This window comes from Balaenoptera ricei, chromosome 3, assembly GCF_028023285.1.
Source record: "Balaenoptera ricei isolate mBalRic1 chromosome 3, mBalRic1.hap2, whole genome shotgun sequence".
NCBI classification, from domain to species: Eukaryota; Metazoa; Chordata; class Mammalia; order Artiodactyla; family Balaenopteridae; genus Balaenoptera; species Balaenoptera ricei.
Window position 1 is genome coordinate 174,572,608 of NC_082641.1, and position 18,174 is coordinate 174,590,781.

General features: G+C 48.9%; 2 protein-coding genes across 3 annotated transcripts in view; one reads left to right on the plus strand and one right to left on the minus strand.

The window, feature by feature from the left end:
- RAB3D (RAB3D, member RAS oncogene family) lies at positions 1-9,379 on the plus strand. 2 transcript variants are annotated; one of them, XM_059918368.1, is made up of 5 exons: positions 1-161; positions 1,486-1,751; positions 2,493-2,611; positions 2,702-2,826; positions 7,325-9,379. In XM_059918368.1, the coding sequence occupies exons 2-5, from the start codon at positions 1,524-1,526 to the stop codon at positions 7,510-7,512; spliced, it is 660 nt and encodes a 219-aa protein (XP_059774351.1). In that variant the 5' UTR covers positions 1-161; positions 1,486-1,523; the 3' UTR covers positions 7,513-9,379. The 2 variants fall into 2 exon arrangements, with proteins under 2 accessions (XP_059774351.1, XP_059774352.1); XM_059918369.1 differs by having other exon boundaries at positions 1-109.
- The window catches only part of TSPAN16 (tetraspanin 16), a 23,496-nt gene continuing 13,939 nt past the window's right edge, over positions 8,618-18,174 (minus strand). The window contains 1 exon segment of the mRNA XM_059919169.1: positions 8,618-8,800. Coding sequence (XP_059775152.1) covers positions 8,618-8,800 — 183 coding nt within the window.

The following is an 18,174-nucleotide window of genomic DNA, read 5'->3' on the forward strand; positions in this document are numbered from 1 at the left end:
TGGCTGCGGGCAGCGGTGGCGGCTGCGGCTGCGGGGTCCGGGTCGCAACCAGGGCCAGGTCGCAGCGAGTTCGGAGGCGGAACACCTGAGGGCGGCGTCCCCACGCGAGGTGACCCCGTCGGAGGGAGCGTACCCCAACCCGCGCCTCCGCGTCCCAGCAGGTCTTGGGGGGGACAGGGGCTTAGGGGGAGGCCCGGGGCCTGGGGAACAAAGGCAGGCAGCGGGGGACGCCTCTTCCCTAGCCCCCACCCAGCTGGGCTCATCGGGGAGTGTTAATGGGGCGCGGGAGGGGCAGACAGCCCAGCTGGGGACAAGAGATGGGACCATATGGTGATGGGAGGAAGGCCCTGAGCTCCCCTGCACCTGCTGGGGCGCCCCACATCTAGTGACGGGGGACAGTGCCGAGCCCTCCGGGGTCCCTTACCTAGTGCCAGGCTTGAAGGAGAGTCGGCAGATGGTCAGAAAGAGGTGGGACCGGCTGACAGGTGGGCTGGGGCTGGGGGATGGGGCGGGGCGGGGGCCCCCATACCAGCGGCCCTGCCCTGCATGGGGAAAGGCTTCCTGCCTTTCTCTTCCCCTCCTCAAACTCGTTCTCCCGGAACACGGGGTGGGGCGGAGGGCTGGGCAGGAAAGGGGGGCTAGTTGGGTCCTTCTTTAAAGTGGAAAAAAGCCCCGCGGGGCAGTTGAGAAATGGCTTTGCCAGGGGTTCCTCTGCTGGTTGCCCCTATTCACCCAGGCCTTCTGCAGCCTCCCTGTGAGGCTCAGGGAGCAGCCATAAACAGCTGGGGAAACTGAGGCCATGAGGGCTGAGGGGGTGAGCTGGATCCAGATGGAGCAGCCCAGCCGTGGGGACAGATTGCCAGGAAAGGCAGGACCAGGTGGTCGTGGTGGTGGCTGAGGGTGGTTTCCTTGGATTTGAGGACCGTCATTCTGGCCTCCGTGGGCTGAAGCCGGGGCTGGGGTGAGTCAGCCCTACTGGGAGGGAGATGGGCCCGGCCCCTTTGACAAACAGAAGGTGGCAGTACCCATGTGGTGGTAGAGCTGGGCTTTAAACCTGGGGTGTATCCACTGAAAGCCCCCTCCCCATGGGGGTCAGGGAAGGAGTTAAAGTTGGCTTGGGTGGGGGCAGGCAGGTGGCCAACACCTGCCAAAGTCAACACCCAGGCCCTGAGGGGGGGACTCTATCCAGCTGGCAACCCCCCCTCCCCCCAGCTCACACCTGGGCCACACCAGCTGCTCACCCTGGGGCAAAGTCCACACCTGCACCTTCCGCAGGGTCTGGTTCCTCAGTGGCCAGATGGGGCACCCCCAACCTGGGCCCTTGCATTTGACAAACATCCCCATTTTCCAGAAGAGGACACTGAGGCCCAGAGAGGGCAAGTGAGGCATCCAGGGTCTGTTGGCTTCCAAGTGGCAGAGCGGGGATTTGAGCCCAGGTCTGGTGTAGACACTGGAGCCATTCCTGGTGGTTTTATTTCCCTACAGGGCTCCAGCCCTCCCCTCCCAGGAGGCTCCCTGCCAAGATGGCGTCAGCTGGAGATCCCCCGACGGGCCAGCGGGATGCAGCGGACCAGAACTTCGACTACATGTTCAAGCTGCTGCTCATCGGCAACAGCAGCGTGGGCAAGACGTCCTTTCTGTTCCGATACGCCGACGACTCCTTCACGCCCGCCTTTGTCAGCACTGTGGGCATCGACTTCAAGGTCAAGACCGTCTACCGCCACGACAAGAGGATCAAGCTGCAGATCTGGGTGGGCCAGGCAGCTGTCTGTGGGTCTGCTGGCCAGGCAGGGGCTGGGGTTCCTCCAGGGAAGTCCAGGCGAGGGTGTAGGGCTGTGGGGAGGGTCTGGGTGAGGACAAGTGTCCAGAGTCGAGGAGGGGGCTTGGAGTAGGTGTAAAGAGTAGCAGGGGGTATTATCTATGAGGTGAATTCATCAAGATGAGGGGGATATGCCCTGTCCTGTAGGGTCTGAGGGGGAGACAGTACTAACCCAAGTTGGGTTGGAAGACCTGGTGACCAATGGAGAAGAGGTTTGGGTACCCTCTCAGGGCAAGCCCAGAGGCCCCCACTGAGCCTCTTCAGAGCCATGCTCTTGCTCCCAAAGCGCCTGCTGGTAATGATTGTCATGGTAACGACCATCAGGCTCTCTGCATCAAGGTGGTAGCCTCTGGCCCATGTGGTTCTTATTTGTGGTCATGAAGCTGGCTCTTGGAGATGAGGTCAGAGGGGCTTATAAGTCTTTGAAAGGCCACTGACCCCTCAGACTGGGAACCCCTCAAGGACAGGGGATATGTCTCCACCAATAGACGAGAGATTATACGGGCAGGCCTATGTTTCTCCCATTAGACCGGGGGGCTGTGAGGGCAGATCCATGTCTTGCTCATCAAACTGGGGTTATGAGGCTGGGAGACAGGAGCCTCAGACAGGGGCCTGCAGGGGTGGGGTGGGGAATAGAGTGGCTTCTAGACGCCTGACCCCACTGTGTGCCCAGGACACGGCAGGCCAGGAGCGCTACCGTACAATCACCACAGCCTACTACCGCGGAGCCATGGGCTTCCTCCTCATGTATGACGTCACCAACCAGGAGTCCTTTGCCGCCGTGCAGGACTGGTGAGTTCTTGCTGACCACTGACCCCCTGACCTTCGCCCTCTCCCCCTGACCCTAATCTCTGGCCTAACACAGCCCCTCAAACTCCACAGGGCCACGCAGATCAAGACCTACTCCTGGGACAATGCTCAGGTCATCCTCGTGGGGAACAAGTGTGACCTGGAGGACGAGCGTGTCGTGCCCACTGAGGAAGGCCAGAGGCTCGCTGACGACCTTGGTTAGTGCCCAGCCTGGGCCACAGGCCTGGGACCTCCCAGAACCAAACCTCCAACCCTGTGCTTGAGTCCCAGGTCCAACCACAGTCACCAACCCTTTGCCCTTTGAAGATCTGCCCAGAAAAATACCCACTTGTATACCACCTGCTGCATTTCATTTCAGAGGATTCACCCACAGATACCCTTTACCGCCCCACTGCCCTGGGAACCCAGACTCAGCAAAACCATTTCTGGGAATTTATCCTACAGACATCCACTTCCCATGTGGGAAGTGGCAGGTATATCAAACTGCAGCACCGTTAGTGGAGGGAAACCTTGGCAACCTCCCAAGTGTTTCACAGTGGGGGAAACAGCTACACATAAACTATAGTCACATGGTGGAACACTACGCAGCTGTAAGAAAGGATGAGGGCCTTCTTTATGTTCTGGGGTCTCTGGGTATATGGTTAAGTGGAAAAAGCAAACTGCAGAAAGGTGGGTATGGCTTCTTCCTTTAGTCCAGTGGTCAGCAAACTTTTTCTTTTCTTTTCTTCTCTCTTTTTTTTTTTTTTTGCTCCTTGTGGGATCTTAATTCCCCGACCAGGAATTGAACCCGTGCTCCCTTCAGTGGACGCATGGAGCCCTAACCACTGGACCACCAGGGAATTCCCCAGCAAACATTTTCTTTTTTTTTTTTAATTTTTAAGTATTTGTTTATTTATTTATTTATGGCTGTGTTGGGTCTTCGTTTCTGTGCGAGAGCTTTCTCTAGTTGTGGCAAGCAGGGACCACTCTTCATTGCGGTGCGCGGGCCTCTCACTATCGCGGCCTCTCTTGTTGCGAAGCACAGGCTCCAGATGCGCAGGCTCAGTAATTGTGGCTCACGGGCCCAGCTGCTCTGCGGCACGTGGGATCTTCCCAGACCAGGGCTCGAACCCGTGTCCCCTGCATTGGCAGGCAGACTCTCAACCACTGCGCCACCAGGGAAGCCCGCAAACATTTTCTTAAAGGGCTAAATAGGAAATGTTTTCAGTCCTAGGGTCTGTGTCACGACCACTCAGCTCTGCCTGAAAGCAGCCATAGATGCATGACTGGCTGCCAATAAAACTTTATTTACAAAAATAGGCAACAGCACCTGAAACTAACACGATAACATGATATTATAAATCAACTGTATTTCAGTAAAAAAAAAAAAAAAATAGGTGACAGGTCAGATTTGGCCTGCAGCTCAAAGTTTGCCAACCCCCGCATTAGTGTATAAAAAGGGTGAGAATAAGGATATTATACTTATGTTTGCTTAAAGGAACTCTGGAAGGATACAGAAGGATTTAGTAACAGTGGCGACCTGGGTGTCTGAGACCTGGCAGGCCAGGGCACCAGAGTGGGAAGGGGACTTTTCAGTCTACCTTTCTGAATCAGGTAAATGGATTATCAATTCAAAGTTTAAGCTAAAAGAAAATCTTATCTTGGAGTATTCTAGTATTCTAGGCCCCCCCCCCCAGGACTTTCCTTGCGGGAGGCATTGTAACCCCTATGGGGGAGGGCAGGTTAAGGACCCAGACTCTGGAGCTAGAATCCCCTTCTGCAACCCACTAGCTGTGTGACCTTGGGCACCTCACCTACCCTCTCTGTGCTTCCATTTCTCCATCTAGGAAACAGGTGAAAACCACATCTACTTCATAGGACTGTTAGAAAGATTAAATAAGCAAATGCTGGCCATGATTGAACATTAACTCCTGTTATTTCTCGATTGCTCTGTGATCTTGCACCGGTGACTTCAGCTCTCTGGGCTTGCACTTCCTCATGTGTGAAATGCAGATAATAGCAGCCCCACCTCATCAGGTTGTCAGGAGGGTTAAATGAGTTATGACGTGTGAAGCAGTCCGGCATACATGTAGGTTGCATCTAAGCGTTAGCTAGCATGATTTTGAACTACTGCTGATGCTTGTACATAAATCCTAAGAGATGTACTATCTGACCCTTTACAGAAAAAGTTTGCAGACCCCTGGACCATAACGGTCCTCTTTCTCTTTTTTTTTTTTTTCTTGCCATCGTTTGTTGGAGAAACTGGGTCTTTGTTCTGTGGAATGTCTCCTTTTGGGGTTTGACTCTGCTCCCTCGTGGTGCCATTTAAGCTGCTCCCTTGTCCCCTGTGTCTTCTGGGAACCTCAGCCTGGGTCTCATTAACAGGTGTGCTGGGGAGTCAGCTTTTGGTGCCCGGCCGCGGGCTAGAATACTTGAGGATGCTGCTCACACCTTCCTTTTTTTTTTTCTGGCTGCGCAGCAAGTGGGATCTTAGTTCCCCAACCAGGGATCAAACCCGCACCCCCTGCAGTGGAAGCACGGAGTCTTAACCACTGGACTGCCAGAGAAGTCCCCTGCCCACACCTTCTTGCGGAAAACATCTAGTGCCTGGGGGTGAGGGGAGATTCCCACTCTGGCATTGAATTGAAAACATTAGAGGACAAAGTGGGAGATACAATTCGATCCCAATTTTGTAAGAAAAAAACACACATACGTGTGCACACACACACATACCCCCTACAAACCGAACCCCAACGATTATGTATTTATATTTTTAAAAAGAGTGGAAAACTAAATATCAAAACACCAATAGTAATTGTTTCTGGGTGATGAGGTTACACACAGCTTTTCTCTATTTCTTGATATTTTTCAGTAGTTTTCTAGTTTCTCCAGTGAATTTCTCCAGAGAGTATTTATAACCAGAAAAAAAAGCATTCAAAAAGAAAAAAAAACTCGGATTATTTGAGGCAGAGCCAGACACAATTAAGGAAATGCCAAATTTGCCTAGGAAGACAGAGGGGTGACATTGATGACCACCAGGCTGAGAATAGAGATCTGTGTTTGTGCCCTGCCTCTGTCATTCATCCATCCATCCAACTATACATCCATTCATCCATCTACGCATCCATTCATTCATCCATCCATCTACACATCCATTCATTCATCCATCCATCTACACATCCATTCATTCATCCATCCATCTACACATCCATTCATTCATCCATCCATCTGTACATCCATCCATCCATCTGTTTAATCAATCATTCAGTCAGTGGTTTCCAAGCATCTGATCTATGCCAGGCTGGGCTGCAGTTGTGGACAAGGCAGACAGAAATCCTGCCCTCTTGGTGCTGGTGTTCCAGTAGCAGAGACATAGTAAATGGATAATTACACACGTAACTAACTACAATGACATTTTTATAGTGCTGCCTGATAATGACAAGTGCTGGGATAGAGGACTGTTTACCCTGTGATGTGTGTAATATGGTGGACGTTTGTCTGAATTTCTGGCCTACCTTGGGGATGGCAGATGGGGACACATTGGGGACCATTCAGGGACAGCTCCCAGCAAGCAGAGCCTGAACCAACCTTTTAAGGGTGCAGGAAGGTCTGTCATGTATTCCCTTATTTGCAGGTTGGCGGGCCACTTCTTATAGCCTAGGGACCCTGGGCAAGCCCCCAAAGCATTTGTACCACCTCTTACCTTTTCCAGGGGGGGATAAACTTTTTTTACTGAGAAAAAGTTATGATGGTCACTATGACGCTAAGAATATATTCAAAGCTACCTCGCCATCCCCCTCCCCAAAGGGAATCAGCCAGCCTGCCCTCCCTCCCGAGGCCCAAGGTGATACACTAGAAATGTTTAATCTATTAGTATTCCAACCAGGCAGCCTGGTTGTGTTCCCTGTATGAATCTACATGAGTGACTTTCCTTCTGTGTGCCTCAGTTTTCCCATCTGTAAAATGGGCTATAATAGTATAGGGACTTCCCTGGCAGTCCAGTGGTTAGGACTCCACGCTTCCACTGCAGGGAACATGGATTCAGTCCCTGGTTGGAGAACTAAGATCCTTCAAGCTGTGCGGTGTGGCCAAAAGAAAAGTATAAACCTGAGAGCATCCTTAAATGAGTTAACTTATGTAAAGTGCTTAGAACAGTTGCCTGCTGCGTAGTAAGTATGATGTAAGCACTGCCTATTATTATTATTATTGTTATTATCATTTTTAGTGCATTCTGTAGACCAGGAACCCTGTGCATTGTATGCTCTCTACAGACTCTGCGAAACCTGCCGTTATCTGTCTGACAGAGGTTGCAAACTGGTAGCCCCTGGGCTGAAGCCAGTCCTCAGCCAGTGCTCAGTCCTCTGTTTTATTGGACCTGGAACATATGTTCCAGAACATGTGAAATACTTGGCTCCATTTAAAAGGTCCACATAAATATCTGGCTCTGTGGGCGCCCTGGCTGTGCCTTCCTGTGCAGCAGAAATTGAATAGAAGATGAGCCCCACTTAACACAGGGGCACCCCCATATCCGCTGGACATCCACCAGAATGTTACTACCTGGACTCTTGCTGCCACTGCCTTGTGACAAAGAGATATTTCAAGGTCCCACAGCTGCCCGAAGGGCAGAACTGGGCTTGGAACCCAGGTTCCGGTGATGCTACAGTCCAGGCTCTGCCCCCCAGCGTCTCACAGCTCTTCCCATCTATGTCCCTGCAGGTTTCAAGTTCTTTGAGGCCAGCGCCAAGGAGAACATCAACGTGAAGCAGGTCTTCGAGCGCCTGGTGGACGTCATCTGCGAGAAGATGAATGAGTCCCTGGAACCCAGCTCCAGCCCGGGCAGCAATGGGAAAGGCCCGGCCTTGGGGGACACCCCACTCCCGCATAGCAGCAGCTGCCCCTGCTAGAGATGATCCCCCACCCCCGCCCACCCCCTCCTGCCTTGGCAGGGACAGTGACTGAGGCATGAGCCACAAGGGCTGTTTCCAAGCTCAGGGCGCCCCCCTCCCCTCCCATCAGCCGCATCCCCCCCGCACCACCCCCCCGCCAACTCCCGCATGGCGCATTCTCTGGCCATGGCCACCAGCCTGCCCAAGCAGCCCCTTTCACAGGCTCCAGACCCTGGGGACTCCGCACTGCAGGCAGAGTCTGGGGATAGGGGCGTGCACGATCTTGCTGCCTTCAGGCGCTTTCATGGGGGTAGTGCGGGCAGCGTGTCCCACCCCGCCTGGTGCAGGGGCATCCACAGTGCCTTCTGGGTTAGAACCACTTATCCACATCCGTTTCTTTGTCGGGCATTGTTTGGAGTTCACGTGCTGGCCAAAGATGGTTCTTCTCCCTCGTGCAGTGGGGATTCTCAGACTTCATCCCTGGAGATGTGGAAGGCGGCTCCTTTCTCAGGGTCACCCAGTCTGCTTGTGAACCTTCTCAGACCTGGAGGCTCCAAGGCAGGGTGGTGATTTAGTCCTCCCAGAACCCTCCTTTCAGGCCTGCAGATCCTCTGCCTGTGAAAGCAGTATTAAAGCAGCTTTTCCCGTTGTAAAGGAAGAGGGAGTCAGACCCCCCCACACCCCCCATTCCCCAGCCTGGCTTCAGGGACCCCAGAAGTGCCTTCTGAGCTTCCCCAGAATTCCACATCACCCACGACCCTGCCACTGTTTCAGCTTATCCACTACATTCCTGATCCAGAATTGAATTCTGGAACTATGGGCCGCGTGAGGCCGGGCAGAGAATCACCCAACCCTTGGCGTTCCTGCTGGAGACTTTTTACCAGAAGTTAACTCAGAGTCAGGAGCCTGGGCTCTCCTGCCCAGACCTGCCTCCTCCGGGCCCTGTTTGGCTGGTAATGTTTTAAGCAAGGTTCTTTCCACATCCGACATCCTGCTAGAAAAGGAAATTGAGCAATGTTCCTGTTTTCCTGTGCTGGCTGGTTGCTCCGCATGTAAGGACTTTGGCTCCTTCCACTTGAAAAACCTTGAAGACGTAGTGTTGGCTTCCTGAGCCATATCATCGCTAGGGTCCAGTGACGTTCTCTGCTAATAGAAGAGTCACTCGAAAGAATGCTTTGGGGTTGGGCTGGAGGGGCGAGAAGGCAGGGTTGGGTAACTGCTGTGGCCGCTTGCATTTCACAGGTGCAGCTTGGGAGTGGCAGGCTGATGGGGGATGGGCGCGGAACCAGTCTCCCTGGTTGAGGCACTAGTGGGGAGCCCACCAGGTTGGGGTCCCCAGCTCCCAGGGGCTCCTGCTGAGAGATGATGTGCAGTTTGGGGATCTACATCTTGACACCGCCCCCCACCCAGCCCCATCCTCAGCTCAGTGGCCCTTCCTGCCCACCAGAGTCCAAACCTGGTGACATGACACCTCCTTCTACCCTGGAACACTGACACCCCAGAATTTGACAGACACTGTGAGAAAGGCCAGGCATATCGTTTGTCCAGTCTCCCAGCCCCTGGCGCCAAAATGACTTCCTGTAGTCTTAAGGATCTCTGCTGCTTCCTTCCAAGAGTGGGGAAGGTCTGGTTCAAGTTTAATGTAGTTCTTACTTTTATAGAAGCTGGAGATTGAATTTATTTCTAGAGGGCCCTGTTCACCCCAAACCATGGGCTGTCCTTAGAGCTTCAAAGTGTGGATATCTTTGTATACCAACAACTGGACTGTGATGAAAAAGACATGTTCTTGGAAATGCACCACGAGAGAGTATCTGAAGGTTTGGGGAGGGAGTCAAAAATGTTAATTGCTTTAACGTAAAAGAGAAATTAAAGCAGCTAGAAAAAGGCTTCTTAAGATGCACCATGGCCTGTCAAGACCCTGTTGGTCAGTTCGTTTTCCTTAAACTGCTGCCAGAAAAAAATAGTGGTTCAGAGTGTCACTATCTGAGGGACCAGCTGACTTGTCATCTCCCGTGTGATAAAAAACAGCTTTGGCTGCATCTTGGTCCTGACCTGGCCTAAGCTTTCTGTTTACACAAGATTTTTCAACAGTTCAGCTTCAAGTAGCAACTGAGACAGCTGCCTCTGGGTTCTCTTAAGACTGGGAATGATGCAGGAGAATTTTTCTTGTTTCTTCTAAACATAATGTAAGTTTTTATTTTGTGATGTTTGGGGGGGAGCTTTAACTCCTGATGGTCTCTGAGGAACTGAAACTGATGTCCTCAAAGATCACTAGGAGAGAATGGGAGTTTGCTGAGTTTACAAACAAAAATTAAGCCAAAGGCTGTGGGAAAACAGCTTCCCAACTCCAGGGAGGCTGGCATCTGGGGAGGTCACTTGAGGCTGTATCCTGCATCTGTGCTGTCCCTTCTTACCATTTGCTTTCAGCAACTTGTCCTTCCACAGGCAATTTCAGTGGGAAATTGCCACGACTGCCATCTGGGGTTATGCTTTTTTTCTTTTTCTTTCTTTGGCTTCTCTGGGGATCATGTTCTTGTATCTTTCTCTCCTACTCCACTGGAAAAAACCCCAAGTAAGTGGTGAAATTTGATCTCAGTGTTGAAGTGCTGATTCCACTAACTGGCTTCTCCCCAGTGATACCAAAACACACTATAGAGAGAGCTCTGGACCTGATCATTTATATTCTGGGTGTGGTTCTCCTGTGTAAGCCATTCTTTGATGTCCACTTATAAAGATGTGCTCTTTTCTCCACAAGAAAAAAAAATTAAAGTTGTTATGCCCAGATGCAGTGGTTCTTTTATTGCCATTAGTGAAATGTCCTCCAGGAAGAGGACAGTTAAATCACAGTCAAGTAGATAGTTGGTCGAGGGCCATGGATGATACTGCAGAACCCAAATCAGGACAGGGAGGCTCAGGTCTGGGGCTGCCTCTAGCTGGGCCTCGTGGTCACCGCCTTGGCCCTGGAAGGTTCCACTGCATGGAGGGCAAAGAGGATGATATTGCCTCAACTAATTCTAGTAAGAATGTCTGTCCTCCCCATAGCAGCCAGAGGGCGCCAGTGAGTACCTGAGTCAGGTCACATCCCCCTGGTGGGAGCCCACCATGGCTCCCACCTGACTCAGAGTAAATGCCTAAGCCCTCCCCGGGGTCCACGAGGCCCTGCATGATCTGACCTGTCACCTTACTCTCTTCCCTGTCACCTGCCCTGTCACTCTTCCCACTTGCCCCCCAAACTTGCTCTGCCCCTCCTTGCTGCTATTTGAACACACTAGGCCCCTGCCTCAGGGCCTTTGCACTGGCTGTTCCCTCTGCCTGGAGTCACATGGCTCCCCTCACTCACCCCCTCTTTCAGGTCTTTGCACAAATCTCACCTTCTTATTGTGGTGATTATTTTGAAACGTATAGAAATATAAAACCTATCAAACCGCTATGTTGTGTAACAGGAACTAACATAGTGTTGTAGGTCAATCACACTTCAAAAATAAACTGTTGACCCACCTCCCTCCCCAACACCCAGGTTAGGACTGCAAACCCTCCCGCAGCATTTCTGTTGCCCCTTTCCTGGTGTCCTCCTCCCTACAGCCCCTAGAATCTAAAATACTATATAATTTACTCATTTAACTTAAACAAGTGTCTCCTTCACTGTAATATCTGCACTTCAAAGGCAGGGATTTTTAAATTTTTTACTACCGCACCCAGCTCTTTCCTGTCTGATACAAAAAAAAAAAAGAAATATTTGGTCTTTGCCCCTGGTTGTTGGCAAAGAGCTCCTAAAACCCTTGGAATATCCAGAGTGATAAGAGCATCTTTTGTATACTAATGAGAAGACAAGCTAGGCTGGGGACCCCTAGGTAGCTTCAGGATGGGGCTGATTGCCAGAAAGACCAAACTATGATTAGAGGGTTGAGACCATCAGCCCCAACCCCTGGGATGGAGCTCCAGGGAGGACAGAGGGGCTGGAGTTAAGAACAAATTGTCGGGACTTCCCTGGGGGTGCAGTGGTTAAGACTCCGATCTCCCGATGCAGGGGGGCCAGGTTTAATCTCTGGTCAGGGAACTAGATCCCACATGCGTGCCGCAATGAAGAGCCCGCATGCCGCAACTAAAGATCCTGCACGCCGCAGCGAAGACCCCGTGGGCTGCAACTAAGACCCGGCATAGTCAAATACATAAATAAATAAATAAATAAATATGTTAAAAAAAAAACTATCACTCCCATCTGAGCTATATCCTTGGTAACAGTAAGTAAAGGATTTCCTGCGTTCTGTGAGTTATTCGAATGATCAAACCTGAAAGGGAGTGGGGATTGCGGGAACCCCCTGATTTTGTAGCCACGTCAGACAGAAGTATGGGTGCCCTGGGGACCTAATACTGGTGACTGGCATCTGAGATGGAGCCGGTCTTGCGGTACTGAGCCCTTAAACTGTGGGGTCTGCACTAACTCGGGGCAGTGTCAGAATTGAATTGAACTGTAGGGCACTCTGTTGGTGCCCCCAGAGAATTGTTTGGTGTGGAAAATCCCCACACGTTTGGTGTCAGAAACAGGAAAAACAGTCCATTTCTTCTTTTTCTTCCAGTTATTGACATACAGCTCTGTATAAATTTAAGGTGTATAACATAATGATTTGACTTACATACATCATGAAATGACGATCAAATAAGTTTAGTGAACGTCCATCATCTAGATACAAGATTAAAGAAATAGAAAAAAATTTTTTTCCTTGTGATGCGAACTCTTAAGGTTTACTCTCAGCAACTTTCATATATAACACAGAGCAGTGTTCATTATATTTATTGTGTTGTCCATTGCATCCCTAGTACTTTTTATCTTATAACTGGGAGTTTGTACTTTTTGACTGCCTTTATCCAATTCCCCCTCCCCCCATGCCCTGCCTTTGGTAACCACAAATCTGATCTCTTTTTCTATGATTTTGTTTGTTTGTTTGTTTTTGCCGCGCCAGCAGCTTGTGGGATCTTAGTTCCCCAACCTGGGATTGAACCCGGTCCCTTGGCGGTGAAAATGCCAAGTCCTAACCACCAGACTGCCAGGGAATTCCCTGTTTGTTTTTGAAGTGTAATTAACCTACAACACTATGTTAGTTGCTGTTACACAACATAGCGGTTTGATAGGTTTGATATTTCTATACGTTTCAAAATAATCACCATGATAAGCCTAGTTACCAACTGTCACAATACAAAGAAGTTACACAATTATTGACTATATTCCCCCCACTGTACATTTCATACCCCTGACTCATTTATTTTGCAACTTTAAATTTGTACTTCTTAATCTCCCTCACCTATTCCTCTCCTCCTCCCACCCTCCTCCCCTCTGGCAACAACCTGTTTGTTCTCTGTATCTATGACACTGTTTCTGTTCTTTTTTTTTGGCTGCGTCGGGTCTTCGTTGCTGCGCGTGGGCTTTCTCTAGTTATGGCGAGTGGGGGCTACTCTTCGTTGCGGTGCGCGGGCTTCGCATTGCAGTGGCTTCTCTTGTTGTGGAGCACGGGCTCTAGGCACGCGGGCTTCAGTAGTTGCAGTGTGTGGGCTCAGTAGTTGTGGCTCGAGGGTTCTAGAGCACAGGCTCAGTCGTTGTGGCGCACGGGCTTAGTTGTTCCACGGCATGTGGGATCTTCCTGGACCAGGGATTGAACCCGTGTTCCCTGCGTTGGCAGGCGGATTCTTAACCGCCTTGCATCACCAGGGAAGTCCCTCTGTTCTATTTTAAAAATAGTTTATTTCTGACATAGAGCAGGCACTGACAGATATTTGTTGAGTGAGTGCATGAACTGCAGAGTCCAAGAGTCAGCTAGGACTTGTATACCGTCCCAGGATTCTCCACGCCTTCTCTTTGCAGCCTTGCCCCCACGAGGCAGTCCCTTCTGAACCAGGTGAGATTTGGCAGAACTGTTCTCTCCCCGTTACTGTATCCAAAGTCCCAAAACCAAGTCCCATTGGCCAGATTCGGTCCCACGCCCATGCCTGAACCAATGACTGCGGTTGGACAGATGGAACATGCCAATTGGCCTGCTGGGATCACATGCCTGCCCCTGGTTTACAGACAGAAATCCGAGAGGCGGGCTGGTTCCAAAGAAAACTAGGTGTGTTCCTGCCAGACTTGGGAGATGATTGCAGATAGCAATTTTGACATGTGCCCATTTTATCCTCCTTAAAATCCCTCCAAAAGAAAGATGGAAGAATTAGATAAACCACCATTTTGCAATCTCCAGTGAAAGAACTGATTCAGCCCGCTATGATCTTTGGATGAAGCTCTTTGTTTATTGATTCTCAGCCGTGATCATGGCCACCCCTTGCAACCACCTGGGTAAATGTAAGAGTCTCCATGCCCAGGCCACAACCCAGTCCGATTAAATCAGGAGATGGGAGATGCATTGCAGGCTCCGATATTTTGTTAAAGCTCCCATGGGATTCTCACGTACAGCCAAGGCTGAGAACAAGAGATGAAAAGGAAATATGGGGATGAGAGGAACAAGATAAAGGGACCACAGAGAAGCAAGCACCAAATCCAGAAGGTACTGCATTACCCAACATTCCACACCTTTTCTGCAACAAATCTAAGGTAGGTGTGGTTGGAGAAGAAGAGGCGGAATCTAGAGCAGTGGTCTCAAAGTGTGTTCCCCATTCCAGCAGCATGGCCTGGGAACTTGTTAGAAATGCAGATTCCTGGGCCCCTGCCAGACCTCCTGAGTCAGAAGCTCTGGGGGTAAGGTTCAGACACCTGTGCTTTAACAGAACATCCAGAGTATTCTATTGCATTTTCTAATTCTGTAACTACTGGATTAGGATAAAAGGAACTTAGGATACATGAAAAACGTGTTGTGTGGACATTGTTGGACCCAATTCAAAGAAACCGAGTGTGAAAAGACATTTTTGAGCCAATCAGGAAAATCTGACAATGGCCTGGGTTTTGAGTGATACCAAGGAATGACTGTTAATTGTCTTGGGTGTTGTCTTAGTCCGTTTGGGCATCTGTAAGAGAATAGACTGGGTGGTTTACAAACAACAGACATTTCTTTTTTGTTTAAAATAAATTTATTTATTTATTTATTTGTTTATTTATTTATCTATCTTGGCTGCGTTGGGTCTTCATTGCTGCGTGTGGGCTTTCTCTCATTGCAGCGAGCGGGAGCTACTCCTCGTTGCAGTGCGCGGGTTTCTCATTGCAGTGGCTTCTCTTTGTTGCAGAGCATGAGCTCTAGGCATGTGGGCTTCAGTAGTTGTGGATCGCGGGCTTAGTTGCTCCGCAGCATGTGGGATCTTCCCTGACCAGGGCTCGAACCCGTGTCCCTTGCATTGGCAGGTGGATTCTTAACCACTGTGCCACCAGGGAAGCCCGTAAATCACATCTTAATATAAGTCTGTCAACACAGTTTTTTGTTTTGTTTTGTTTTGTTTTGTTTTGTTTTGAATTTTATTTATTTATTTTTGGCTGCGTTGGGTCTTCGTTGCTACGCACGGGCTTTCTCTCGTTGCAGCAAGCAGGGGCTACTCCTCGCTGTGGTGCGCAGGCTTCTCATTGCAGTGGCTTCTGTTTGTTGCAGAGCACGGGCTCTAGGCATGCGGGCTTCAGTAGTTGTGGCTCATGGGCTCCAGAGCGCAGGCTCAGTAGTTGTGGTGCATGGGCTTAGTTGCTCCGCAGCATGTGGGAGCTTCCCAGACTGGGGCTCGAACCCATGTCCCCTGCATTAGAAGGAAGATTACTAACCACTGCGCCACTAGGGAAGCCCTGTCAACACAGTTTTATGGCTATTGCCTTATACAATTGTCTTGTAAATGAGGTAGGAGAAGAAAAGGTTTTTTTAATATAAATTTATTTATTATTTTATTTATTTATTTTTGGCTGTGTTGGGTCTTGGTTGCTGCTCACAGGCTTTCTCTAGTTGCAGCGAGCGGGGGCTACTCTTTGTTTTGGTGCACGGGCTTCTCATTGTGGTGGCTTCTCTTGTTGCAGAGCGTGAACTCTAGAGCGCAGGCTCAGTAGTTGTGGCACACAGGCTCCACAGTATGTGGGATCTTCCTGGACCAGGGGTTGAACCCGTGTCTCCTGCATTGGCAGGCAGATACTTAACCACTGTGTCACCAGGGAAGTCTAGTTTTTTTAAAAAATTTAAATTTATACTGTTTTTTATATTTATCTATGTAGTTATCTTTATCAGTGTTCTTTATTCCTTCATGCGGATTCAAATTGGTGTTTTCTGTCCTCTCATTTGAATCTGAACAACTCCTTTTAGTATTTCTTGTAGGTTTTACAGGTCTGTTTGTAATTCATTCTCTTGGTTTTTGTTTATCTGGGAATATCTTCATTTCTCCTTCATTTGTGAAGGATAGTTTTGCTGGATACAGAATTCTTAGTTGACACTTTTTTTTCTTTCAGCCTCTGAATATGTCATCCCATTGCTTTTGGCATCCGTGATTTCTGATGAGATAATAGCTATTAATTTTATTGAAGATACCTTGTACATTGGGGTCCCCAACCCCCAGGCTGCGGACCTGTTAGGAACCAGGCTGCACAGCAGGAGGTGAGCAGCAGGAGAGCAAGCAAAGCTTTATCTGCCACTCCCCATTGCTCGCATTACCGCCTGAACCATTGCTCGCATTATCGCCTGAACCATTGCTCGCATTACCGCCTGAACCATTGCTCGCATTATCGCCTGAACCATCACATTATCACCTGAACCATCACTTGCATTACCGCCTGAACCATCCCCCCCATCGCTCACATTACTGCCTGAAACATTCCCACCCCCAGTCCGTGGAAAAATTGTCTTCCATGAAACCAGTCTCTGGTGCCAAAAAGGTTGGGGACCACTGTTGTACATGATGAGTTGCTTTCGTCTTGATGCTTTCAACAGTCTCTCTTCATCTTTTTCTTTTTACAGTTTGATTATACAATGTTGAGACATGGATCTCTTTGAGTTTATACTGCTTGGAGTTCATTGAGCTTCTTGGATGTGTAGATCCATGTTTTGCATCAAATTTGGGGAGTTTGGGGCCATTATTTCTTCAAGTATCCTTTTTGTCTTTTTCTTTCCCTCCTCCTGTTCTGGAATCCCATTGCACATATGTATGTATGCTTGATTGTGTCGCACATGTCTCTGAGGCTCTGTTCATTTTTCTTCATTCTTTTTTCTTTCTGTTCCTCAACTGACTCATCTTCAAGTTCACTGATTCTTTCTCCTGCCAGCTAAAATCAGTTGTTGGGCCACTCTACTGAATTTTCCATTTCAATTTTTGTACACTTCAACTCCAGAATTTCTATTTGCTTCCTTTTAAAAACTCATTTCTGTCTCTGTTAATCTTTTATATTTGATGAAACATCATTCTCATACTTTTCTTTATTTCTTTAGAGAGTCTCCTTTAATTCTTTGAACATATATATAATACCTAATTTAAAGTATTTGTCTAGTAAATCCAACATCTGGGTTTTCTCAAGGACAGTTTCTATTGACTGATGTTTTTTTTTTCCTGTATGCTGGCTACACTTTTTCTGTTTCTTTGCATTTCTTTGAATTTTGTTTCTTTGCAATTTTTTTGTTGAAAACTGGACATTTAAAAAATATAATGTGGTAAATTTGAAAATCAGATCTCCCTTCCCCCTACTCCCCAGGGTTTTTTGTGTTGCTGGTTGTGGTTGTTGCTGCTGTTGTTTGCTTGTTCAGTGACTCTTGGGAACTAATTCCACAAAGTCTTTGTTTTGTGCAGCCACTGAAGCCCCTGCTTGCTTAGGCTAGTGTTTGGGATGAGAATTTTCTTTTTTTCAAAAGGGAAACCTGGCCTTTGAAAGTTGAGCAATATTCTGCCATTATTTATTGCTTTATCCGTTCTGTGTATTACAAATCATATTTCATTCTGTTTTTACAATCTAGATAGTGTAAAAAATCAGGACCAGTTAAATTGAAAACAACTTCCATTTACTTCCCATGTTTATGTTCATTCTTTTCTCCCTGGGGCCTATCTGGGCTTGGCTCTGAGCAAAGTTTCCCCCTTGCACAAGGCTCAGGAATGAGAATAGTGTTGCTATAATGAGTAGTCTTTGAGCATCTCTACTGGTGCATGGAGACCTTATCACCCTTCAGCCACTGCCTTCCTGTGATCCTTGCTTTGGGCAGGACCTCCCTAGACTTAATGACAATAACTTCCCGCAATCACTTCATGCTTTCTGTGGGTAGGGCATTGTGCAAAGCCTCTGACATACTGCACCTCATGAATGACTCACAAAAATTGGGCAGTCCATTTTACAAATGAGGGAGGCCATGGTCCTGATGCTCTGTCAGAGAGCTAGTGAGTGACATGACCAGGGCTGGAGTTCAGAGCCCCAGCACTTTCCCACACAGGCCTCCTACCACATAAGTGTAAGCCAGACTCGTTAGCTGGGTGGACAGGGCATATCCCTGGAGTAAGTTTTTCTTCACCTGAATTAGGTCTGAGGCCCTCAGCACCTTCATGCCTTGCCCCCTTTATAGGTATAAACAGTAATGAAATCACCCTGCTTAAAATTACCTCCTCTCTCTTCTTCCCAGTTTTATATTTCTCCTTAACTCTTATCACTATCATGCAATAAATTTTCTAATTTAAAAAAACCATATTTGGGGAGTTCCCTGGCGGTCTAGTGGTTATGATTCAGCATTTTCACTGCTGTGACCCAGGTTCAATCCCTGG